The following is a 25,150-nucleotide window of genomic DNA, read 5'->3' as shown; positions in this document are numbered from 1 at the left end:
ACAGGAGAACATATATGCTGAATGTATGCAGCTGTTCCTTTATAGATCAGACATAAGTGGAGGGGTTCCAAAACACAAAATGATCTATCCATTTCCAGATTTCATAGAATCATAGAGTTGGAAGGTACCTCCATGGTCATCTAGTCCATCCCCCTACAAGTCAAATGCTATTGCATTGTCCACTGGATGTCCTACCATATTGATTATATTGAATTATATTGTAATTTGCTTTGAGCCCAAGAGAGGAAGGTGAGCTATACATCAGAAATAAATAAAAATAACATTGTGACTTCACAGAGAGGTTATGGAATTACTAGCAAAAAAAGCCCATTTTATTTCGTAATAAAATGGGCGCTAGACTGACCTTGTGGGAGTTGGAGCGGACGTCTTCGGTGCATTCCTTGAGACCTTGTAGCCCTGTTTAACCTCTGAATCGAAAAGTGCGGTCATGCCGCAGCCACGGTCCTTCCCACCGCATGACTACAATTCCCGTCATGCTCTCTCCACCATCGGGCCGTGCGCCTGCGCGTTGGAAGCAGCGTCAGGGGCAGGCAGGCAGTCTCTCCGGAATGTAAGATGGTGGCCGGTCTGGCAGTGGAGCACGCGGATCCTGGAGATTTCCCATCTCTCACGTAAAGATCGTCGGTGGGGCTCCCCCCGCTCCCATCCTCGCTGCCCCAGAAGAGAGAGGGCGAGGAAGAGAGCGAGTGAGCGCGCCAGCCCCCGAGAGCCCCGTCACCAGGCAGGCGGCCAGGGAGGCTTCTCTTTAAAAAGAGAAGCCGGCTCGCTGGGGCGGCGGCGTGATGCGGAGCAGCCATCCAGCCGGCCAGGGAGGCTGGGCAGGGAGCCCCCAGCAGCCGCGCTCCGCGCGACTGCCGGGGGCTCCCTGCCCAGCCTCCTTGGCCGGCTGGATGGCTGCCCCGCTGGCTGGATGGCTGCTCCGCAGGGAGGCTGGGCTGGTCGGCGGCGGCGGTGGGCTGGTCGGTGGCTGGCTGGTCGGCGGCGGCGAGCTTGTTTTGTTGGCGGCGGGCTGACGCGGCGAGAGGCGCGAAGCGCCTCTCGCCGCATCAGGCCCGGAGGAACTACGACTGCCAGGGGCTCCCTGGGTCGGCGGCCTGACGCGGCGAGAGGCGCAAAGCGCCTCTCGCCGCATCAGGCCCGGAGGAACTGCGCGCCGCGCTCCAGTTCCTGGAGCTGGGAATCGCGCCTGCCGATTGGTCCCTCCGATTGTCTGTCGTGAGGAAGGGTCCAATCCGGACCCTTCCTCATCACGGACTAATCCCACCTCTACCCCCCTTACCGAATTATATAGTCCGTGGCGCCCGTGGCGCCACGGGCGGTTTAAAGATGGCGCCCGTGGCGCCACGGGCGGTTTAAAGATTTATCGCATGTAATCCTGACAAACCTGGGATTAAGCTCCATTTTTTAAAAAGGAAGATATACTTCCAAGTAGACCTCCTCCTAATTGATCTGTTAAATTCTCATGCATATATTTCAAAACCTCAGTAAAGGTTTTTGTCATTTTGAAGGTGGCAGGCAGGAAGCAAATACATAAATAAAGACTGTCAGGTATTGTTAGAAGGAAAGGACATCTTTAATATTTGTTTTGCTAACCAGTTCAAGAGTATGGAACAAACAAGTTCGATGCTGTGAATAATGTGAAAGTTTTAAAATATGCTGCATTGATTCCAGAGGAACACTGTCAACTGGAAAGCCAGAGAGGCAAATTATGGACAGGACAAACTATCTGTCTCTTTAATGAGGGGCAGTAGATAAATTGAATGAATGAATGAATTTATAAGGTTAATAACAAAGCTAAAAAGCCTGGGCATCCAGCATGATACCAGGTCGTATAACATTCTTGAATTAACCAGGAGTCTCTTGTGTGTGATCAAACATCATAGCCATTAGGGATGCCAGCCTTCAGGTGGGACACCACTGAGGTTCCTGTCCTCCCCAGGCTACATCCCCAAATGCCCAGTTGATTCTCAACCTAGATCTGGCCACTCCACCCAGAGCTGCAAAGAAATGGGCGGTATAGAAATCTAAATAAATAAATAAATAAATCTCTCCTGGTGGCAAGGGCGGGGGAAATGTGGTAACCCTAACAGATATGAGTGGGAATTGTACAAGATCTCCCATTCGTTTAAGGGGCCCTTGTACTAGAAAACCTCAACATGGATTATGCTCTATAAGTATCTTAGGTCCCCTCTGCCATCATCAGGGAGGAAATTTAGTAGAATGCTCCTAGGCAAAGTGATGTCCCTTAATATATTAAACATGCTATGATTTTGTTGGTTTCTGTTTGCAGCTGCAATAATTTTGTCTAAGATTGTAAGAAGACAGTTCCGCATCTTTTTCATTTTACTATTTGAGTGACTTCTGGGTTCAAGTAGGCAAGATAATGTAAAGCTGAGTTCTGTGATGAGAGGATATCTTGATGCCCAGGACAATGTGAAAGGTTTAGCAATTATTGCATGTTTTGCCGGCCATTGCATAACTTATGTGCATCTGATTTCCTTCCTTGTAAGAGGCTGTTTTGTCCTTCCTTTGATTTTAGTTTTGCTTCTAGGAGATAAAACACAATAGTAACATGTCAAAAAGCCAAGAGCACTTTCAAAATGCAGAAGCGTATCTTAGGAAAATAGAAATATCATTATTACAAGAACTGTCTATAAGGGGTATATAAATCTGCTCTTTTTTTGTTTCTTTTGTTGTACATTGGTATTGTCAGCCTTTGTCCTTAGCTGATCCCAATTCCTTCATAATATTATCTTTATGCTGCTTTATGCTTCGCTTCCCTATGCAGTTAATACAAAAAGCACTCTTTCCCTATGTCTTGTTTTCCTATGCAGTTGACACTGAAAGCACTGTGTAAGTATAATGAGAAAAAATTGGCACCAGGAAAAAGAAAACTGAGTGACAATAAAGGCATATGGGATCAATTCACACCAGAAAAAACACCATAGAATTGAAAAATGATTTTCCAATTCAACACTGGGTTGCAACATTTTATAGTGTTCCTTACCTATATTATATGTAAAATCATGGATCAAGATATACAACATTTTGTTGTGCAATTAAAAAAATGGTTGAATCCTGCACTCCAAGGCTGAATCTGCATGGAGCTTTTATTCCAATCCCAGGTTGATTAAATCCCTGCTGTCTACACTGAATGTGATTTCCATTTTGATTTGGCGCGATTTAAATTTCCAGTCTGCAACCAATCTGATTGAGCCACGGCGACCCTTTTCCTGGCGATATCCAGGAGTGGAGAAAACTCGGTATAATTGACCAAGCTGCTTTGAGGGCTCCCAGTATTAAAGTACCGATCTGTGTTTTCCCGGAATAACATCCTCCCTGCTGAGGTAGAGAAGCAGTCTGTCCCTGATTGGCTGGGCACCAGTTCTAAGATTTCCTAGTTCCAGGTTGCAAGATTATCCTCCTAAGATTTGTTTTTAAAGTTTTAAGGTGACCGTGCTTCAGAATCCACACTTCTTGCAGCAGAGATTTGCCTCATTCTGTGAGAGGCTGCTGCTGGCTTGGCTTCCCACTGCCCGCCCGCTCACTCCTTTAGGAAGAGCAGCCTTGTGCTCAAATGCAGATGGGTTTCTGTTTCAAGTGTTTGTGTGTGTGTGTGGGGGGAGCACAAAGACTCAGGTTCAAATCAATCTGAATTCATCAGGATCGATAGCAGAAAAAAAAGTAAGTGTAGAATCAGCCCAGGTATGTGTAAGAGCCACCAAGCTGCAACCAACTCATGGTGACCCCAGCAAGGGGGGCTTTCAAGTTACATGAGATACTATAATGTTGCTCTACAGAGTCTTCCTCTGTGGCTTCCCTTCCAAGTACTGGCCCTTCTTAGCTTCTGAGATCTGACAAGATTGGGTGATATGCCACCCTTTCTCCCAGCAGTCTGCAGGTCACTGACATTTCCTTCATTCTCTGTCCTTCAGCAGTTCTTTTTGATCCAAGGAAAGTTAATTCCTGAAGTCACAGGATCCTTGTGGACTAAGAGCCACCTGGGGTGGGTTGGATGAATGTGCAGCCCCCAAATCCAGATGACTATTAGTTCATGTGGAAACTTTCACCCTGTAATAAAATCTCCTGGGGTCAGATGTGATTGTTATGAAGAAAAGAATATGGGAAAGATCTGCAGCCCCTGCACCCCTGGATCACTAGTCACAACCCTAAGGTGTTTTCATACATTACAGCGTGGAAGTAGACCTCAAGTGAGATTTTGAACCTGCCATTATTTATATCAAGAGGAAATTCCTTTCTGCCTCCCTACTCCCTCCACTTCATGCGTGAATTTCTCAGGCTATTCATAAAAATGTAAAGTTGTTGATAGGGGTAGGAGAAGGATTTCTTATGTGAATGATCTTTTTGTTCTGTGTAGGCTCTTCATATGCGTTACAAAGCAAATGTACTCCAAGCCTCATGAGCACCATCCTTAAACTCTTCAAAAGTGTTCAGCTAGTCAAGATAGGTGTCCCCAAGTTCACCTTGGTTGCATGCCATCATTTTAAAAAGTGAATTCCCCCCAAGGGACCCCTTTTAACTGGGCTGTGGGAGATTGATTCTGGTTGGGATCACCACAGCATAGGGAAAGGATGGTATCATCCACAATATTTTTCTGTCTTGAAATGGGGCAGAGGGGCATATTACACCCTCAGCAGTTTTTGGTTGGAAAAATAGAGTGGATCTCTCCTCTCTACGTGCTGCCCTGGTCCCAACTAGAAACAGGCCTCTTTGGAGTACTTTAAAGGCGTTCCCAGGTAGGAACTCACTCTTTATAATAGTAGCATGTCACAGAAGCAAACTCGGGGACACACCCATCTAATTTAATTGCTCCTATATCCATAGTGGCTAAGAAGAGCATAACCCTGCTTTGGATGGCATTACATTTCCTTGCTGAAGGACACCTCTCTATAGCTGTTTCAGGAACTCCATAAATATTTCTGGACAGTGAGAAGAATTGGTTTTCTCCCACTTCCTGTTTTCTGAAATTAAGTGACAAGGTTGAACAGGGAGCTCTGCGCCTGTGCATGTGTGCTAACTGGCATGCAAGTGCCCGCGCCTCCCCTCCCCCCCACACTGTGGCGCTGGCTGCTTTAGACAGGAATGGCCGTTTCGGATGCCGAAGCGGCCAACCCTAGTTCCCAGGTTGGAACTCTTTAAAATGGTGGCATGTCACAGAGGCACTCATGGGCACACCTATCTAATTTAATTTGGCCCTATGTCCACAGGGAGTAAGAAGTGAGTAACCCTGCTCTGGATGGCACTAAATTTCCCAGCTGAGGGACACCTGTCTGTAGGATGGGAAGGAAAAATGGTTCACTTTTACCTCTCAGCTGTTTCGGGAATTCCATGAGTATTTCTGGACAGCAAGGAGAATTGGTTTTCTCCCTGCTCCCTGTTTCCTGAAACTGAGTGACAAGATTGAACGGCTGAGGGGGGAATAGGGTTCTTTCCAACATGCCCTAAACACAATGTTTGCCTGCAAAAAGTGTGGGGAGAGTGCCTTGTTTCCCTAGCCTCACCAGCCTTCTCAGACTAGATGTTTAAAGAGAAGGCCAAGTACATATGAAGTGGAGTTCTGTTGAAGACCATTTTTAAGATGCCAGATCTATTTGGGGTTTCAGATCTGAAATGCAAAAAGCAAGTACAAGCCTACTAATGAATATAAACCATATTTTTATAAGGAAGGCCAAGTTGGGAATCTTAAGGACACCACCTTATATCTGTTTACCATCACTCCCAATATTGTTCCCAGAGGACAAACAGAGGATACGGTTACTTACCTCCCCCTTATCCTGACTTCCTATGCCTTCTGGCACTCTGCTTTCCAGTCATTCACTATGATCGGAGCCACCAACTGTTTAAACTTGTCAAGGGGACAAGCCTTGGAGCAGCCTGGCAATGTGAGTTGAGTAGGGCTTTTAGTGATGTCCGTCAGGTAGAACATCTCAATGGTATACTTGCTGATTTGATTGCATCCAAGAGAAGAAGAGAATTAGGTTATCACCTGTTTTGAGTACCACACAGAAATGCTATTCTGAGATGTCTTCTCATAAGATTTGGGAAACTGTACATGGCTAACCACTGACAGTATAAAAACTACCTTTTGATGTCTTGAACCAATCAGAAGGTTTCTAGAGTTTTAATTTCTAGATGTCATTTGCTTGGGGGAAATTGCTTATACTGTTTCCGCACTAGCAATATTGTTTAGATTTGCATTTTTAAAGGGCTGACTTTTCTGTCCGCTTCCATATTAAAGTCTGCATTTCCAGTTGTAGACCCGGATTGCCCTCTGACTTACTGTGAGTTTTGGAAATTCCTGGTTACAGTGATTTCAGTAGTTAAAGTGGAAACTAATTTGGGGCTACCCAATGGCTGCCTCCATCGTGGTCTCTAAAGGTTGTGCTGTTTTCTTTCTCGACTTCATATTAACTACAATCTCCCATTCACAGATGTTTCCTGTCTTTTTAAACCTTATTTCTGAACAAATTAATAGTTATGTGAAAGTTTCCCCTTTGGGCCCTGGCAACAGCTGTGGACTTGATTTGACTCCTTGTTATTTGCAGGGCTCAGTCACTGCTCTTCATAGTATCACTTCTTTGGTCCTCCTCTGTGTTTGGGGTGCCACATGATGCCACACGAGGAGGAAGTATAAAGGGCAATTGACATAACACTAAATTAGTGGCATCAGGTCTATATGACAGGAAGAAAACGTCTGCTAAAGGTCAGACCCCTTCCAAAGAAAAGGGCAGAAGGTTATTCATATATGTCATTGTCAATGTACAGATTTCAAAGTCCTCCTGTTGGTTAGGCAATAACAGGAGGACTTTGAATCTGACATAATGTGGGAGATTTATGCCTCCCAGACTCAATCAAGTCCTTCTCTCAATGAGGCCACAGTATACGGGAAGAAGCAGCTTCAGTCTTCACTGCCTTCTGTTCGCCTTGTTCCCCTAAACGAGCCCAGGAGCCGTGATTGATTCTGTTGCAAAACTCACATACAACTGTGTAAATAAAGTGATATTGCAAACTGAGCTGAAAATAGCTTCTCAGGACATTTTGAGGAGGAGAAAGGAGTGTGGAGGAGACAGCTGCAGCTGTTTCTGCCTTCATGCTCTGGTGCATGTGGATCGCAACTTGTCTTATGTTTGAGTCACAGGATATACAAGACCCCCCCCCCCCCGAACTCCAACCCTTGCAGTGCAAGTATGTGTTCCCTCAGTGATGTTGCAGTCCAAGCACATGCCTTTACCTGTTGTCTCAGGAAAGATAACCTTCCTCTGCTGGTGCCGGAAGGCTATATTTTAAAATATCACAACTGTTGTGGGGATTATGAATTAATCCCTTTCTTAATACATTTTGAACAGCCATCGTTCAATCTCAGCACAAAAGACATGCAATGATGTTCCTTGTTTCTGTCAGCAGCTGACAGATTGTTGGTCAAAGGTGGCCCTTGGACTAGTTTGAGAAGGCAAGTGAGTATAAAAAGGGATTCCCCGGGAAAGCCCGGTTGCATTTTGCGTCTGAGTGAATACTTGCCCATCCGCCTCTTTGTAGAGTTCAAAAAAGTGGCAGGCAGCATAAGGAGGTAGCTTTTTATCGAATACACCCAGGGCTGATTGGAGGGCAATTATCGTCATATCATGCTGCAAAGAAGAATAAGAAATTCAAATGAAAGACTGTTTGTGTGTGTATATGGTCATGGCACCCTTTTTGTTTTCTCAAATCTCATTGGTTCAAAGGAGGTCATAACGGGCATTCTTTCTCACAATCTTTTTGATAAAAGGGTTTTCTTGCATATGTTATTTCATTGGTTGCAGGTTCCTACGGTTTGTCTTTGTTTCCTTTCCCACATGCTCCCTCCAGTGGATGCTTTGATTTTTCCTTTCTGTTTCTAGGGCCCATTCCACATAGGTTGTAGAATGTGTGTTCATTTCCATGTAAAACATGTTCCATGTATCTAACATGCGCCCAACCTGCTTTCATTCATACTAACAGTCTCTTACAGGCTTTGACTGGCACTAAACTTTCTCTACATCATGGGACTGCTCGCTTAGGACAGAACACAAAGTACCAGTTCCATATGTCAGCAGCTCCCCTCCACTTCCCTTTTAGTGGGGGTAGAGATTGGGTTAGTTATTGAACCTGGCCGCCACTCTTGGCCACTATAACTATGTTGTTAAGGATTAGTTGTGGCTTCATGCTTGTATGATATTGTTTTAATGGGATTGTTTTATGTAACCTGCCTCGAGCCTCCGGGGGGAAGGCGGGATATAAATAAAATGATTGATGATGATGATGATGATAACAACATGTTCCGTGTTAACCACAGAAAAGAAAGCAAGAAGGCATTTCCCTCCAGTACTTACTGCTGAATACATTATCATTTTTCGGGGGTCAGCAGTGGTGGCAGCTTTTGTGATCTGGTTCAAAATCTCTTTCACAAGCAGACCTGGATGGGCAAGAGAAAGAAGATGAATGTCAGAGAGAGAAGCCAAGACACATTTCAGAACTCTCTGCCATTTCTCCTTTATTGGTTATGAGGGATTTATTTTTCAGCTAAGGATATCTGAAAAAACTTTATTTTTAATTCCAGGAAATACTGAATTCTAGCTAAGCACGCCTCTGGGAAAGGATGGACTATAAATGTAATCAATCAATCAATGGGTATTTCCAATAATAACCAATGTCAAGTACAATTTTATTAGTCATCGTAGGCCTCTGAATATAATTTTAGAGCCAATATGTATAAGTAACTGATCAATAAGTATAGCAAAAAAGAGGCTTTATGCATTTGGTAAGACCTGAGAATAGCAGCAAATTAGCATATATATATAGGTAATAAAAGGGCAATCTTATCTGCATCTGAAGAATTGTGCTTCTATCCCTGTGAAATCACTCAGTTCTCACTCAGATACAAGGCCACTTGTAGCATACGTGTCACAGGGAAACCGGCCAATGGGAGACTTGCCTCCTTGCAGTCGGGCTTTCTCTTCTCTCTTGTGGTCTCCAAAGACTGCCGTTATGGCTATTTCCAGCAGGGATTTCAGATTTTCCATTGTTGACTTGTCTGTCCATTTTGGAGTAGCAAGTTTATAGATTTTCTAGTGTTAAAAAAGTGAGTTTAATGTGATCCATGTGGGAGCTGCTAGGCATGCACATCATTCTTGTTGAAAGTCGTGCCTTGTGTGATGACTCTTGCTTCATCCTCCAGCAAGGGGAGATTCCTGACCATAGGGTCAGTGAGATAGACAGGAACACTGAACACTCGCCTTTCTGATCTCTCTGATTCCCTTAGGAACAACTTCCTTTTTTTTGCTTCTTCTTCTTACCTCTCACCATCTTGCCTGCCTGCCTGCTTGCCGGCAGCATGCTGGGTGGAAAGATCCCTTCTGAACCTCTCCCCATCCAACTAACTAGATTAGATTATTAGGCTATTTCCTTACTTTTCCTGTCTAGAATGGATTTCACTAATAATTAGTTGTCGCATTAGTTAATTGCACAACCAGAGTGTGCTTTCTTGGTTTGTTGTTTTTGGCCTACATGCACATGGCAGGCATCAATATCATGCTGCACCCACTCGCTTAATTAAGAACTCTGCTAACTTTTCCGGATATTGCAGACCACTACCACGGGGCCCACCACTCAATATCCATCAATACCAAGAATGAGAAGCGATGTGTGGGCAATCTGATCATGGAGTGTGTCCCCCCAATGATCACTAGGGTTGATTTGGCTGATCTGCCTGGTTAGGCAAGTGTCTTCTACCTCCATGTGCATTCCTCCCAAAATTTTGTGCTCAGTGGAAGAGGATGGTCATCGCAAGCCACATATGTGTCTTGTATGAACTGGCCTAGTGCCTAAAGGGGTCATTACAACCAGATCCAAAGAACCCTTCCTTTTGTAATGGTTTTACAGGCATGATTACAGTAAGACTTACTTTCAAATGAACTGCATTAATATTGGGCTGTTAAACTGAACTTGCTTGACTTAAAATTAGTTGTATCCATGTGGCGAGTTCTGTGAGCATTAGGCACCTTCACAGTGAAGTGGTTGTGAAAGTGCTCCACCATAAAGACAGACTGGCCAAATATTAATTTATAGTGTGGGGAGTGGAAGTTAATGGAAGTCATTCCCTGGTTTGGTTGCCAGCCTCCAGGTGGTGGCTAGAGATCACCTGGGATTACAGCTGATTGTCAAGCAATTGAGGAAATGTATCCCTGGAGAAAAGATGGTCTATGGCATTATATTCTGCTCAAATTCCTTCCCTCCCCAAAACCTGCAATCCTCAGATTCCAGCCACAAGTTTTCCAACCAAGAGCAGCCTACTCTATTCCCAGGCATGAAGCCCCATTACCTACGGGAGTTTCTCCTCTTCCTCTCCATTGCCTAATACCCTCCTACTGTGGAGACTGGCAGAGAAAGAAAAGGCAGAGCCAGCAAGCAAGAGAGGGTACCTCTGCTAATATTGCCACCCCTGTCTGCCAGTCTAGTTTGCATGTACCTTCTCCTTCAGAGCCACCTGTGGGATACAGCAGGATGTGGTGTGAATGCGGAAAAGAGGAAACTATCCCTGTCTTTACACTCTGCCAGAACTGGCACTGTGGTGGATGTGGCCTTTCCCACTCCTCATGTTAGGGGCCTCTTGCTCACAAGAGGGACCCCATAAACCAGCACCGAATTTGCTCCTTCCATCACTGGAAGGCTGCTTTTTTCATTGGAAGAATGGCTGGAAAAGTGGGGGTGTTAATTGTTTTCCTCCTCTACCAATGTCAAGATGCCTTTATCTCAAGTGAAGAAAATATGTGGGTACTCGCTTGGGCTAAAATTGGAGAAAAGGGCATATTCCAGCAGGAAAAGGCAGGGAGAAAAGGGATTACAGAGCCCCTCCCTTCTCCCCATCTGAAAAGCAGCCTCAGCAGTTAGTTTGGTAATGGCAATGAAAACTTTGAAAATAGTCATGAAACTAAACACAGCTCCATCTTTGGCCTGGCCAAGGAGAAGAGCCAATAGGGCATCTCTCTGCTACATGAATAGAAGCCATTCACCGTGAATTCTGGCCAGAGGTGATCTTTGAGCATGTGACATGGTCCTGATAAGGGTTCTTTTTGTGGAAGCTGGATATGCTATACTGTAATAGCTAATTAATCCTACCTGAACAAGTAAGGCATCATATGCGGTCCAAAGCCTGTAATTGTTCACATCCAGAAGAGTTTTCACATCATATCCTAGTCGAGGTGCTATTTGACCTAAGAATGGCTGAAAAAGAAAAACAAAAGATCAATAGCCTACAAATACAAATCAACAAACAGAATGTCCCTGTGTTGAGTGACATGACATGGATTACAATAAATGCCTTCAACATTGGCATTTAATGTCAATTATAGAACATGCAAAGACCCACCAACTGCCTGTGGCAAATAACCCAGTAGTTTATTCTTGTTTCTGTCATTACCATTGGGCTTTTCTGCATTCTGATTTTCCTTGCTTGTGTGTTTCTGTTGCTTTGTGTATTTGTTCTCCTCTGCACATGTTTTGCACCATCTAGTGGTTGATTCTATTTTACATTGGTGTATGTCCAGCATCTGGGGAAAACACTGGCAAACCACCCCGTATTGAGTCTGCCATGAAAACACTAGAGGGCGTCACCCCAAGGGTCGGACATGACCCGGTGCTTGCACAGGGGATACCTTTACTTTCACCTTATGTCCAGCATGATGCAATATTAAATCAAACACTAGATGGAGCTAAACACATACCAAACAGAAAATCTGACACTATTGACATGTCCTTCTTTGCTTTATTTGTACATTCTATGGCTTCTCTGTGGTCATGCCTGTTTAGATACCCTTTGTCAGAATAAAGACACTGGAAGGATATCTCTGGCTTGTGCCAGCAGCAAATGCCCTGCTTGACAACATTCCACAATTGCCAGTAAGAAGGCTTCTCTTCAGAGCAAGTTATCTAATATTTGTGGAATTAAGAGGCAAATAATAACAATAATTTAAAAAGCTTTACCTGCACATGTGAAACAGAGCAACATACCTGTTTTCATTTTTGGCAGTCAAGCTTGACCTACTAACAGGACAGGAAAGGGGTTTCTTCCTGGACTGGGTCTTTGGACTATGAGATGGGTTTGAAGTCTAGCTACATATTTTCACTTACTCTGAATTCTGAGACAGGTTTTCTTTTCTGTGGATCCCCTAAAGCCTGAGGATGCATGAGTCATGAAAAAAGTCTTCTCCATAATCAAGGCTGTGAGAGGGTTCCTTAGTGGGATGGTGGTTTAGGCCTAGCTTGTGGGAAAGTCTCTCCCACTCAACTTAAGAGTTACCTGGTGATGTTCAGTAATGCCCGTTGTGTTGTAATCTAAAAAGACATCTGCAAATGGTACATTTCTATGACCTCTCCAGTATGAGATACCTGGCAGGTAACATTTCAGGCTTGTTGTTTTCAACACATCCCAACAAGGACATCATGGTGCCACCCTACTGCATGCTCCACGTGGCAGGAAGTTCCTTTGTTTAAGCTGGGCTCCTGCCCGCTTCCTATTTACTCAGGAAGAGGAGGACTTCTGCCTTGCAAGAAGGAGAAGGAGCCTCCTTCAGGTGTCTGATCTCTCTATCTGGCATGTACTCCAGCAGGCAGGCCAACCAAAGGGCTTGCAATACATTTTCCTTTGTAACAACTTTCTAAGCTTTTGTACTCTGCCTCATTGGGGAAACTGAAGCAGATGTATATGACGTATGTTTGTGTATAAACATTCCAGTAACAATAATTCCTTTTGAACCCCAAAGTCCTGTGAGTTTGGATCTGTGCCTAACCAATAACTGCAAACTTTCAAAAAACTTGCTTTGCAACTCTGCAAATCTATTTTTTCTGGAGGGACTTTTTGGGCCAAGTCTGGTCCAAAAATCCCAACTTCAATTCAGCAGCACGGTGAAAAACCCTATGAAATATTTAATATATGTTTTAAAAAAAACAGAGTAGATCTTCTCACAATCTTTTCTTGAGCCTTCTAGTGGATGTAGCTTCTGGCAAACTACTAGTAGCTTATGAGACTGTTGAAGACGCCTGCACTATTCAATATATTATGAAAGAACCTTGGGAAATGCCATAGCGTTATTGAAGAAGAAACGGGTTTATAATCTCTGGAACTGTAAAGGTAATTTCTAGAAATGAAGTGAGGCTAGTTGGCAGGTCATCCACTGGGAATGCATTTTTTTTCTTACCACATAGCCTTTCAGTTTGAGCTTGAATTGACTTGAATCCATGGTTTCCTTCAGAAGTCTACGAAATCGTGGACATTCTAGGAGAGGATATGATAATAGCTGAAACAAAAAATGATAAAATGCATCAAACAGAAGAGGTCCTGTTACTGTGATTTGTCCCTAATCCAAAAATAAAAGCAGGAAAATCAAGAAACAATCCATGCAGTGCCTGTATTAGGGCCAACATAATGACATGCAACACTTCATGCAAGCTTGGGAGTTCCCCAGAAATCTTCATGAAAGCAAGCATGATGTGAGAGGTAGTGTGGTGTAGATCAGTGGTTAAAGATCAGTGGCCTTTAATCTGGAGACCTGGGTGTGATTCCCCAGTTTTCCACATGCAGCCAGTTGGGTGACCTTAGGCCAGTCACAGTTGTCTTAGAGCTTTTCTCACAGAACAATTCTCCTAGAGCTCTTTCAGTCCCACCTGCCTCACAGAAGAACAGCTGTTTTTTGGTACCCTGATTTTCCCTACCTGAATGAGCCTCAAAGCAGCTTCTAATTGCCTTCCTTTCCTCTTCCCACAACAGCCACTTTGTGAGATAGGTTATGCTGAGAGAACTGACAATCTCAAAGCCACCCAACTGGCTGCCTGTGGAGGAATGGGGAATAAAACCTGGTTCTCTAGATGGGAGGCTGCTGCTCCTGGCCATTGTACCAAGGTAGTGGGAAAGGAAGGGAAAGGTGCTTGGAAACTGCTCTGAGACTCCTTCAGGTAGTGAACAGTGGTATATATATAACCACCTCTTTTTCTTCTCCTTCAGGCTAGATGCTGCTACTGGGATAAGGTTGTCTTTTGCTGTACACTCTAGATGTTCCTAATGAGCATCAATGTTAGCTAAAGCTTTGCAGCATTCAAGGTATTTGTTCTCACAGCAATCTAGTGTCAGGTGTCTAGACAGTCCTTGGCTTCTGATGGGGAACAGGGGGGGGGGATTGCCAGATCCTGGAGATTTGGGGATGGAGCCCGAGGGGGGAAGGACAATGCCATAGAGTCCTTCCTCCAAAGCATCCATTTCCCCCCAGGAGGACTTAGCTCTATGGTCTGGAGATGAGCTGTAATTTCAGGGGATCCCCAGGTCCCACTGGGAGGCTGGCATCCCAAATTCAGTGACTGACATCAGGCTATGAATGCACATGGATTTCTAGGCTGCCCCTCTTTAAGGTGCTCTCCAAGGTGCTTTCTGCATTCACAGTTTAATTCTAATTTGAAGCTGTATCTCTTCAATCCTCATTCTGTTTGCATCAGTTCCTGCACTCTGCACCTACCTTCTTTCTCAGATTATTTCCTTCAAGTTGCTAGACTTATATTTGCATGCTAATAAGAAAAACTGGATTGCAGATATTCCCCCCCTCCTTTGAGCTGTTGATTGGTCTCTGTTGATTTGTTTCCGACAGGAGCAGGCTTTTCACTTCTGGTCTTTGCTTTTTAATGCATTTGTTGATACTTAAGTATATTAGGCATTTTATTGGGTTTTATTGGGGATAATACCCACCATGGGTCGCTCATGGGAGTGGAGGGCTTGAAATAAAAAACAAAAATAAATTTCAGTGGTTCCTTTATTTTAGCTCAGATTTTATGCTATAGAAAAATGTTATGCTGTAGAAGCATTGTCCCCAAATTAAAGTGATAAGCATTAATGCCAGAATTAATAAAGACAAGCCATGTTCCCTTCTTCCAGTCTTCCCATGCTAGGGGGGGGGGGTGGAGGAAGGGAGAAATGCTCATCAAGGCTGTCCTCTCTCTGATCTTTCCTTTTCTCCACCTTTCCCCTTCTCCACTTGACAATTTATTTTTTAAAGGAGGAGGGTGGTATAGAAATATAATAAATAAATAAATAGCATGAAGGGGATGCTTATTTCTTTCTTTAAAAATGAATGGGAGGAGTAATCTCATTTCATTCTTTAAAAATATTAATATACTGTCAATGAACATTGTGAGTAGGGCACACAGACACCTAACTTCAGCATTGTCTTGAGAGCATAACTTTATGAGTTGAAGTCTAGCAGTTGATTTTCAGGTTTTTTCCCCACACAGGAGGTTTTTTAAAAAAAATCTTTTTGAAGATTTAAAAATTGTCAAGATTTTAAAAAGGTGTGAAAAAGCAGAGATATGGCAGCCTTGGCAAGCTTCCCCCCCAGGTGTGAAGAAGGTGTGGAGACTGGGAGAAGGGAAAAGCACGGAGGCAACTGCAGGCTGGTCTTTAACTCCTTCTGAGAGTGCTCCTCTCATTGCTTAAAGGGAACTTGTAAATGAGGGAAAACATAGAATGAAAGCTTGGATAGATTAAAGGCAGCACTGGAGGTGAAAGGGACTGCTCCTTCTGGAAGCCAGCCAATCAGCAGAGGCCTCTGAACAACATCAGTACTGGAGCCATGGGGGGGAGAACTTTTGAGAGAGACAGGGCCCGAAGAGGGTGCCATGGGCCCATATTTCTCCAATGAACTAGAAAAAATCCACTCTTGGATATACTAGGTTATAAGTAGTGTGACTCCGGGATTGATCTTTAGCAGTGTGAATTGGAGGGAAAAAATGAGCAGCATCAGAATGAAGATCAGGGTCACGTGCAGATTGCTTTTTATAAACTGAACCCAACAAACTTTAAAAGCCCAGTACAGCTAAGGCCCAAGAAGGTATTGGGGCGACTTAAAAAAAGAAAAAATCTCAAGTGGTAAAACATTTCAAACCTTAAAATTAAACTAGTAAAACACTGCTTCTGTCAGTTAACAACATCTTTCTGGCCTGATGTTAAAGCTGCTTGTCATACAAAATAATTGGCCTGACGTAGATGCGAAGGGAATGGCTCAGAAGCCTGGGCAAGGGCTTAGGCAGTGCTAAACCAAAAAAGGAACAAAACCCAACCTTAACAGGTAGGAACTCACAAGTTGAGCTGAACAGTAAAAATAATGTAAAATTTGTTAAATATTTATTATGGTGCACAATTAAAAACAGAATAAAAACTTCTTAAAAACTATACCGAACTAACAGCACATAGAACCAAGGACCAAACGCATTTCGACCCTTCTGGGTCTTCCTCAGTGGTCAAGATTATAATAATACACTCTCTATATAAATATACCTATATAGAACTCTCTATAATGTATAGCTGAATGGTTCAGTGGGATCTGTAATGTATAAATTTTATCCTTTTTGGAGACCAATTCCTATGTTATGTCCCTAAAGTCACCACTCTTTGCTATCATTAAGTTCTGTACTCAGAGTGTAATCTCATGTGCATCAGAAAAAGCTTTTTCTGACTTGTGAGGGCTTTGGCAGTGTCAGGTCCATCAGATTCTGAAGAAGAAGCAGTGTGGAGAGTTTTGCCAGGATCAGTACCGGACCCACAGGAACCAGTAGCAGGCTCTAGGAACCCAGCTCAGAACCTGAACCAGGTGCAAACACTCACTATGGGCACCTAGTTGGTGTCAGAAGCACCATCTTGCCTCCAGCATTCCTGAAGAATGCTCCTGAGCCCAGAGAACAACGGCATGGAAAGCAATGCTTCATGTTTCTTGAGAGATGCTGATCAGCTAGATTAGCAGTTCAGTGCAGATCTGGCATCTGTGAGTGCTTGCAGAGCCCTGACTAATTAGGCAGCTGTTCATGTTTAGCTGAGCATGAAGCTTAAAACTAGGATGGAGGCAACAGCTTGCTGTGCTGGCTCATTCCTGAGCTGGCACTCCCTGTTCCTGCCACCTTGCTTCAATCAGATTCTCTGCATTTTACTGACCTACACACCTGGATTACAGACCCTCTTCTGCCCTTGTCTGATTCAACTGCCTGTATGAGTTTTGGCTCTGACATGTGTATCCAACTTCATGCATCCTTCTCCCTTGAAATGATCTTCCTGGGAGCATGCCACTCCTGAGCTGTTTCTGGAAACTTGACAGGTAGACAAGGGGGCCCTATCAGATGGTAAGAGTACAGCTGTGGCCTCAACCAAGTGCCCATCAAGAGCACTACTTTACAGGCCATATGGCACTTTGGAAGTTCTGCAAGGGCTCAGGTCTTTGTTGGCGGCTCATTCCATCAGACTGAAGCCAGGGCCAAAAAGGTCAATACAAGGCACACTTGTCTCGGGACGGGGACCAACAACATGTTGGAATTTGCAGAATGAAGAACTCTTCTGGGGGCGTATATGGAGAGATAGTCCCTCAGGTATGAAGTTTCCAAAAGTGAAAGGCTTGAAAGGTTAAAATCAACACCTTAGACCTGCTCTGGAATTCAACTGGCAGCCAGTGCAGCTTCTGGAGAACAGGTCATATGTGAACACTCCATGGGGTCCTCATATGGACCTCTGCAGCTACTTTCTGTACCAGATGTAATTTCTGGGTAAGGAATAAGGGAACTCCCACATAAAATGAGTTATAGTAATCCAGCCTGGAGGTGACCATCGCATGGATCACTACAGTTAGGTGTTCTGGGGCTAGATACAGTGTTAGTAGCCAGGTAAGGTGCAACCTCCCCCCCCCCCCAACCCAAAGTCTGAGACTGATGGAGGACTGAGTACCGGGAGGGAGGTGACTGTTTTGCTCTCTGGCACCCAGGTTTCAGTCATGCACACCGGGTCTGTTTTCTATTCTGAGATAAAATAAACAGAACAGAGGTCTTGTTGTTTATAGGTGTTACACAACATCAGTGTCAGAGATGGGGTAACATTGGTAGCCCCTCCTCTTACATCTCTGGAGATGGGATGAAGGTTAGAAATGGTACAAGCATAACCGTATCTCATACCCATTCTTTTTATTGACTTTCTCCCACCATCGTGCAAAATTATTCCCACCTGCCAACATTCCTCTTGCTCCATGTGTATGTCTGAGTATATATGTCTGATTATATGTCCAAGGGAGAGAATCTAACCTGATGTTTCAGCTGAATATATAATAGACATTCTTACCTTATCATCTTTATGACTCACGGTATGAACTGGAACAGGCTGCCAAGCTATGCGGTGGTGCCATATTTGATCACCTACTGGAGGAAAGAGGCCAGCTAAATTGGCTTGAGCGCTCATAATGGTTCGATCTGTGTCTGTGCTTAGGACATAAATCTAGAAAGGCAAAACAGGAGTGGATCAGAGTAGTTCCCATGGGCCAGACACCAGGCAAAATGTTGAGGGACATGAAGCCCGATAGTATCTTCTCCTGAGGTCCATTAGCAAATGAGATTGGTAGTAGTGAAGAACAGTGTAATTCTACACAGAACGTGGAGCTCCTGGAATATGCCTGGCTGAAAGGATCGAGATAGACCAGTCTTTTTCAACCTTTTGACCGTGGAAGAGCCCCTGAAATATTTTTCAGACTTCGAGGAACTCTGGGCCAAAGTTCGGCCTAGTCCATTAAAGCAGAATACAGGGGAGCCATCAAGGAGCTCTTACGGAGCCCTGGTTGGGAATCAATGAGATAGACAAATGGGGGACAGAAGGGTTTTATGATGGTGCCACTACAAAGAATGATCTGTCTGTCTCTAGTGAGTAGGCCCCTTCTTAGAACTGAAAGGAGAGCCCAAAGAGGGCCTATGAGTATGAGCTTAAGGAATAGATAGGTGTCTATGGGAACAGCCTGGTCTTAGGCCACAGAGGGCTTTCACGGTAGTAGCCAACGATTTGAACTGTCCCTCAAAGCTAATCACCGACTGGTTTAGATTCTTTTGCTCTGGTAAGATCTATCCCCCAGGAATTTACACCAGTCACTCAGCAATCCCAACATCTCGTCTTTGCACACTGGGATCTTCTGGACAGTCATACTGGTCACCAGTTAGTCACCACTGGCACAGATGTTGCATGTTCATCTGTCTGGGAGGCTGGAGTGTTTCATGTTGTAGCCACCTTACCTTTGCTAACAATATTTATAGATGTGTTGTTGCCGGGTGAACAGTTCCTTTACTTACCTCCTTTCTTTTATATTGAGGGCTGAAAAGGTTTTTGTATCTTCCCCTCAAGTATTCCCCAAGTTTGTGCTGCTGCTTCATTCCTTCCTGTGGGAGCAATAATTAGATGGGTTAGGGACTTAATTTATTTTATGTCCATTTGTTTCTACCTAGTTGAACAATCCATTGCAGAGTGGTAAGAGAGGCCTCGAGCCAGCATGGTGCAGTCTTTAGAGTGCTGGACTTGAGATTTTCTCTGCTGTCAAGGACTGCTGAGTGACATTTGGCCAGTCATATGCACTCAACCTAACCTACCTCACAGAGTTGTTGTGAAGATAAAACAAAGGAAAATAATACAATCCAAGCTTCTGTGAGTTCCCATCAGGGAGAATGGCAGGGTACAGATTACATTAAATTCTTTTAAAAAACATATGGAGAATTGAAGTTTAGATTTTGGCACAATCTCCCATATTGGCTACAAGAGAAATTGGACTGTTTTTCCCCAAGAATGTAGGATAGGAGCTATAGCAAGCACAGGAATTGGATGTCTGTGAGAAGAAGATTTGAATTTATACCCCACTTTTCAGTATGCAAAGGAGTCTCCAAGTGGCTTACAATTGGTTAATGTTCCCATCCTTACAACAGACATCTTGTGAGGTAGATGGGGCTGGGAGAGGGTCTGAGAGAACCATGACTGGTCCAAGGTCACTCAACTGACTGCACGTGGAGGAGTGGGGAATCAAAACTGGTTCTCCAGATTAGAAACTGCTGCTCTTAACCAGTATATCATGATGGCTTGCTGGGCCCAACCCGTTAATGATTGCAGCTCAGACTACAATTTGTTATTAAAGTAACCCTATAGCAGCTGGGTTCAAACACAACTAATTTTTTTTTACCGACTACTTTTACTGAGTACTTAAAAAAAGTAAAGTACGAATGTAGAAATTAACTCTCAGGAATGCCAACATGACCCAATGCACTCTTGACTGTGCTGTAACTAAACTGGCCTGGCTATCAGTGGAGCCTCAATTAATAATTACATAATGGAATGCCAACACCCTTAAGGTGAATAAAATAGATTCTGTGACTTTCAAGAGCAAACATCAAACCCTGGTGAGTTGTCCATATCCTTGTGGCCAAACGGTTGCTGGAACGGTGTTCTTGGGATAGGATGAAATGGGAGTTCTGTCGCCATGTCGGTAAACCTGGTTGAATGGATTGAAGACTGAATTAGCTTTCAGGAACTAAATAAATATGGACTTAATATCCCTGCTGGAATGATCAACATGCTAAGCTGCTAAAAATAATTAACAATGGGTGATCCTAAACAGAGTTACACTTTTCTAAGCCAACTGACTTCAATGTATTTAGAAGGATGTAACTGTGTTTAGAATTGCAGTGTTATTGCTCCATTTCTCAGTTTGCTAATCCATTTTAATCAAAGAGGTTTTATTGTTCAAGAGCAGGCTTTCTCTACCAGGGCTTCATGAAACCCTGGGGTTTCTTGACTGCTCTGGAAGGGTTTCCCGAATGGGTGGGTCTATGGTCATGTTGACTCACTCCCACTCCCAAAATGGTTAATGGACCTGGAGAGGGTGGGAAGTGGATGGACACCAGGTGGGTTTGTACAGAGCTCTGCTTCCCAACCATGTTCTGCATGATTGCACCACTTCTGGGGCTTCTTGAAGCCTGAACAATGGCTCAGGGGATTCTCAATGGTAAGGCAGCTCCAGAGATATGATGTTAACTTTAATGTTCCACTAATACTACAAAAATAGCTGACACAGATACACGAATGTTTAGCACTGGAGTGTAAATTAGGTGGAGCAATCTAGAATTTAAATCAAACAAATCCTATTGGGACCACTAACCAGATTCAGGTGGGTATCTGAATTAGGTGGTTCTTCAGGTGATCTGAAGAAGCACAACAAAGCTGGAGTATAGTGGCGCCTTTAAGATGAACAAAGTTTTATTCAAGGTAGAGGCTTTCATGTGCACATGAAAGTTTATTCCTTGAATAAAAATTTATTGCTTTAAGGGTGCTACTGGACCCAAATTTTGTTTTGGAGTTTGTTTAAAGCCCAATTGTTACCATCACTCAGAAGAAACTTCTATAGGTTTTAGAGTTTCATTGGAGTATATTGTATTCATACAATACCATTCCCAAAGTATAAAAATCAGTCCAAATTTTGCCATTGGCCTTGCTTGACCAGACAAGGATAGTGTTGTGTAGCTTGTTTCACGGTTGACATTTAGAAATTTGTCCGATAAAGGAAACTGCAGTCTGTTGCCACCCTGACCTGGATATCCCAGGCTGACTGGATCTTGTGACGATATTGGCTGCTAAGTGGAATCAGCCCTGGTTAGTATTTGGAAGGGAGACCACCTAGGGCAATGGCAAACCATCTCCAAATGTCTCTTGCTTTGGAAGCCATATGGAATTGCCATATGGTGTGACTTGATGGCAAAAAAAGAGAAAAGTCTGTTGTTGGGCAGGCTAAACCCTTTGATAATGAAATTAGAAGGGCAGAGAAAAAAGATGAAGGAAAAAGTACATCAGGGACTATAAAGTGGATGAGAGCTGCAATCTGAAGTCCTCTCCACTCTACTTTTTTCCTCTCCTTCTCTTGCTCTCACTATCCTTCAAAATTTTGTTGTTTTATGGTTACAGTTGTTTTACAGTTACAACAAACAGCAGTTGTTGTTTTTTACAGTTTTACAGCTCTGCTTTGTGAGATTTCTAGAGATCCTGGGGTACAGTTGGGGAGGGGGGAGGTTGAAAAGAGGAAGGACCTCAGCAGCATATACTGCCATAGAGCCCATCTTCCAAAGCAGCCATTTTCTCTAGGGGAAATGATTTCTTTAATGTGGGCCCTGTCTGCACTCAAAGTATAATCTTGATCTTAAGCGGTATCTCTTCAATTGTCATTCTGTTTTTATCTGTTTCTACCCTCTTCACCTATCTTCTTTCTCAGATATTCTCCTCCAAATTGCAGTGTTTAAATCTGCATACTAATAAGAAAACCTGGCTTGCCAAGCTTTTTCTCCCCCTCCCTACATTTGTTTGAGCTGTTAATTGTTCTCTGTTGATTGGATTCCAGCAGGAGTTGGGCTTTCTTTTTGCATTTCAACACTTCCTGTTTTCAAGTTAAGGGGATGATTAACACTTTAAAAAGCAATTGTAAGTGTGTGTGTGTATGGGGGTATGGAAACATTTTCAAAAGTCTTTACTGATAAACCATCATAGATATACTCCATTGTCTCTATACCAGGTTTTCTGGTGTTTCCTCTCACTTCCTCCCCCCAAAGGAAGACAGACACTTCTCCTCACTTTAAGAAACAAATTGCCATGCTTGGAAAGAGAGAGCAACCAGTTTCTTCTCTGTCCCCCTTCCTGTGAAGAATGTGTGGGCTGATCTTTAACCCTTTCTTGCATGAGTGCTTCTTACATTATTTTAAAAGGACTTATACATTAGAGAAATAGATTAGATCATACAGATTTTAGGCAGCGCTGGAAATGAAAGGGTCTGCTGCTGCCAGGAGCCAACCAATCAGCAGAGACCTTAGCACAATGTCCATGCTTTAGGTGTGGGTGATCTGCACCTGAAAGAGAATATGTGGGCCTGCATTTCATCATTGAAGTGGAGAAAATCTACTTTTGTTATGTTGGGCAATAAGTAGTGAGACTGCAGAGTCAATCTTCAGCTGTGCAGATGGGAGAAAAGATCCAAGCAGCATCAGAATGGAAACTAGGATCATGCACAGATGGCTTTTTGTTAACCAAGCTCTATAAGCTTTAAAAGCCTAGTGCAGATAAGCCCATGGAGACCAGTTATACTAGCAGGAGATCTCCAGCCACTACTATATGGACACTAGCAGCCCTTTGAGTGCAATCCTATGAACAATTATTCTGTATGGATAGGATTGCACTATGAGTATTGCTTAGTTATTTTGCAAGGAAGGACACCATAAAAGGGAACACATCTTTCCCCTTTGGTGGGTAAATGGAACTGAAGGGCTTATTGTGCAGAAAAAAATAACTTGCAGCTTTAGGCATCTAGCAGGGTCATTTTTAGCAGTGCCACAAAGGAGCCTCATACTTACCACTGTCACAAACTTCAGTTCCCTCCCTGCGCCTGTGGCTCTTGGAAGGAGCAGAATGGAGCAGAGGCTGAGAAAGGAGAGACCCCAGCCACTGAGGCTGTGCCCCAGGTATGGCATGGACAGGAGCATCCTGATGGCAGGAGAAAAACTCTTCTAGGGAAAAGTAGCCTTTGTGGAGCACCTTTATAAAGAACAAAGGGGGTGGAGACTCCCTGCTGCTTCCATCGGCCCAGCCTCCTTCTGGTTAAGTTTTATATGATAAAGTGGTAGGAACTGGGAATATATCAGTTGGGCAATCCACGTGACATTTCAGCATACATTTCAGTCCAGGTCTCATAATCATATGTCCTGTTGACCTGCTGGGGCTACTGTTGACTCCTGAGACTTGGTTCTGTGCCTTTTGGGGAATGCTAACATATTCAGAGCCTGCTTATAATATCATGGAATTGTCATGGATGTTTTCTCAGCCAGCTCAGTTTGTTATTCTTTGATTTTCTATGTCTAGTATCCCTAATGGTTGAAGGGAAGGATTTGGGAGCAGAATTTGTTGCAGAGTTTAAATTTGCATAGCAGTTGAGCACCGGCTTGTTAAAGAATAAATAGCTTTATTGAAGAGAGAGAGAGAGAATCCTAGCAGTCTACCTGTTGTAGGGGGAATGTAGAGAGGAAGTATGCTCAAAGGAGTAAGAAGTCTCTGCCTGAGCCAATCAGAACACAGGAGGAGATTATTTGAATATACTAGGAAGTTCTTATCTAAGTATGCTGATTACATATCTACCCCAGTGCCTGCTGTAAGAAATTCTTCATATCCTTTTGAATCATGCACACTACAGATCTTGTATATTCCAAAAGGATTTGCTACTTACCTCTCTTCAAGGGCCAAGAAAACTAAGTTCACTCATCACTTCTTGACTGTCTTCCTCTCCTATCCAGAAATCATGGTTCCCTTCTTAGAAGAGATTATTACCATGCAATATTCACAGATCATCATCAGTTGTCCATTACACACTCAAGAATCTAAATCTTAGCTTCAGTCGTCCACAAGGTATCCTATCTTTGTTGGCCAGTTAAGTGTCCTTCAAAATGCTTCTTAATAGGTGAATGTGATGTAACAACCACTTGTACCCTCTGCAGCCTATAGACCAGGGGTGGTTAAACTGTAGCTCTCCAGATGTCCATGGACTACAGTTACCAAGAACCCCTGACAATTCCTATGGACATCTGAAGAGCCACAGTTGACCCCCGTGCTATAGACCAAGCTTTGGATCAGAACTTCATAAGTTAGCTGGGACACCTTCAAATGATCCCCCAGAAAGGGATTGCATTTTTATTTCTTAATTTGGTCTCTCCCAAGGTTGAAATAAAGGTTGTAGGAACTTATTCCTGGAGGCAAGGGGATTGTCTGTACTCTGAGTGTTTTCCTCCATTTCAAGGGGAGGAAGGATGTCAGATGGCAATTTGCCAGGGAACCTACACATCTACCTGTACCTTCTTCCTTCCAAATTGATAACAATGTCTCAGTTGACTGATTTCCTTAAAGTCCAAATACACAAAAGGATCTGTTAAATGTTTGTCACTGACATGCAAATATATCAGTCTCAAGTTGATATCTTTATACCTCCAGAACTTAGTCATAGAATCATAGAATCACAGAGTTGGAAGGGGCCATACAGGCCATCTAGTCCAACCCCCTGCTCAACGCAGGATCAGCCCTAACCATCCTAAAGCATCCAAGTCACACCTAAACGCTACAATAAAACTCAGTTTGTTATTCTTTTAAAACTATAAACCTTACCAAAGAAACATCACTGCTCTGTCTCTTGCCTTGGGGCAACTCTTTTCAGTCTGTTATCCATCTGAACAATAAGGTTAACACTGTTGGCCC

At 43.6% G+C, this 25,150-nt stretch overlaps 2 protein-coding genes across 2 annotated transcripts; both read right to left on the bottom strand.

Annotated features, from left to right (window-relative positions):
• Positions 1 to 5,824: 5,824 nt before the first annotated feature.
• LOC143820835 (prostatic acid phosphatase-like) lies at positions 5,825 to 9,080 on the bottom strand. The gene is made up of 4 exons (XM_077304138.1): positions 8,993 to 9,080; positions 8,391 to 8,473; positions 7,557 to 7,667; positions 5,825 to 5,980 (listed from the first exon to the last, which is right to left on the bottom strand). Exons 1-4 carry the CDS (start codon positions 9,078 to 9,080, stop codon positions 5,825 to 5,827), a joined length of 438 nt encoding a protein of 145 aa, XP_077160253.1.
• A 1,430-nt stretch (positions 9,081 to 10,510) lies between these two features.
• On the bottom strand, positions 10,511 to 23,394 carry LOC143820834 (prostatic acid phosphatase-like). Its single transcript, XM_077304137.1, has 7 exons — positions 23,266 to 23,394; positions 20,271 to 20,366; positions 19,183 to 19,269; positions 18,191 to 18,343; positions 13,254 to 13,352; positions 11,176 to 11,280; positions 10,511 to 10,543 (listed from the first exon to the last, which is right to left on the bottom strand). Exons 1-7 carry the CDS (start codon positions 23,392 to 23,394, stop codon positions 10,511 to 10,513), a joined length of 702 nt encoding a protein of 233 aa, XP_077160252.1.
• Positions 23,395 to 25,150: the final 1,756 nt, after the last annotated feature.

This window comes from Paroedura picta, chromosome 11 (assembly GCF_049243985.1).
Source record: "Paroedura picta isolate Pp20150507F chromosome 11, Ppicta_v3.0, whole genome shotgun sequence".
In the NCBI taxonomy this organism is placed as follows: Eukaryota; Metazoa; Chordata; class Lepidosauria; order Squamata; family Gekkonidae; genus Paroedura; species Paroedura picta.
This window is presented reverse-complemented; position numbering and strand designations above follow the sequence as displayed.

Excerpts from the sequence above, each read along its gene's own strand:
- LOC143820835 (XM_077304138.1), bottom strand. The coding sequence starts at position 9,080 with ATGGAAAATCTGAAATCCCTGCTGGAAATAGCCATAACGGCAGTCTTT. Across the intron at positions 8,474-8,992 it reads GAAAGCCCGACTGCAAGGAG|GTCTGCTTGTGAAAGAGATT; the intron begins GCAAGTCTCCCA and ends TTGCCCATCCAG. Across the intron at positions 5,981-7,556 it reads ACAAAGAGGCGGATGGGCAA|TATACCATTGAGATGTTCTA; the intron begins GTATTCACTCAG and ends CAAATCAGCAAG.
- LOC143820834 (XM_077304137.1), bottom strand. The coding sequence starts at position 23,394 with ATGCTCCTGTCCATGCCATACCTGGGGCACAGCCTCAGTGGCTGGGGT. Across the intron at positions 20,367-23,265 it reads AACTGAAGTTTGTGACAGTG|GTTTACCGACATGGCGACAG; the intron begins GTAAGTATGAGG and ends CCATTCAACCAG. Across the intron at positions 18,344-19,182 it reads CTCAATATAAAAGAAAGGAG|ATTTATGTCCTAAGCACAGA; the intron begins GTAAGTAAAGGA and ends TTGCCTTTCTAG.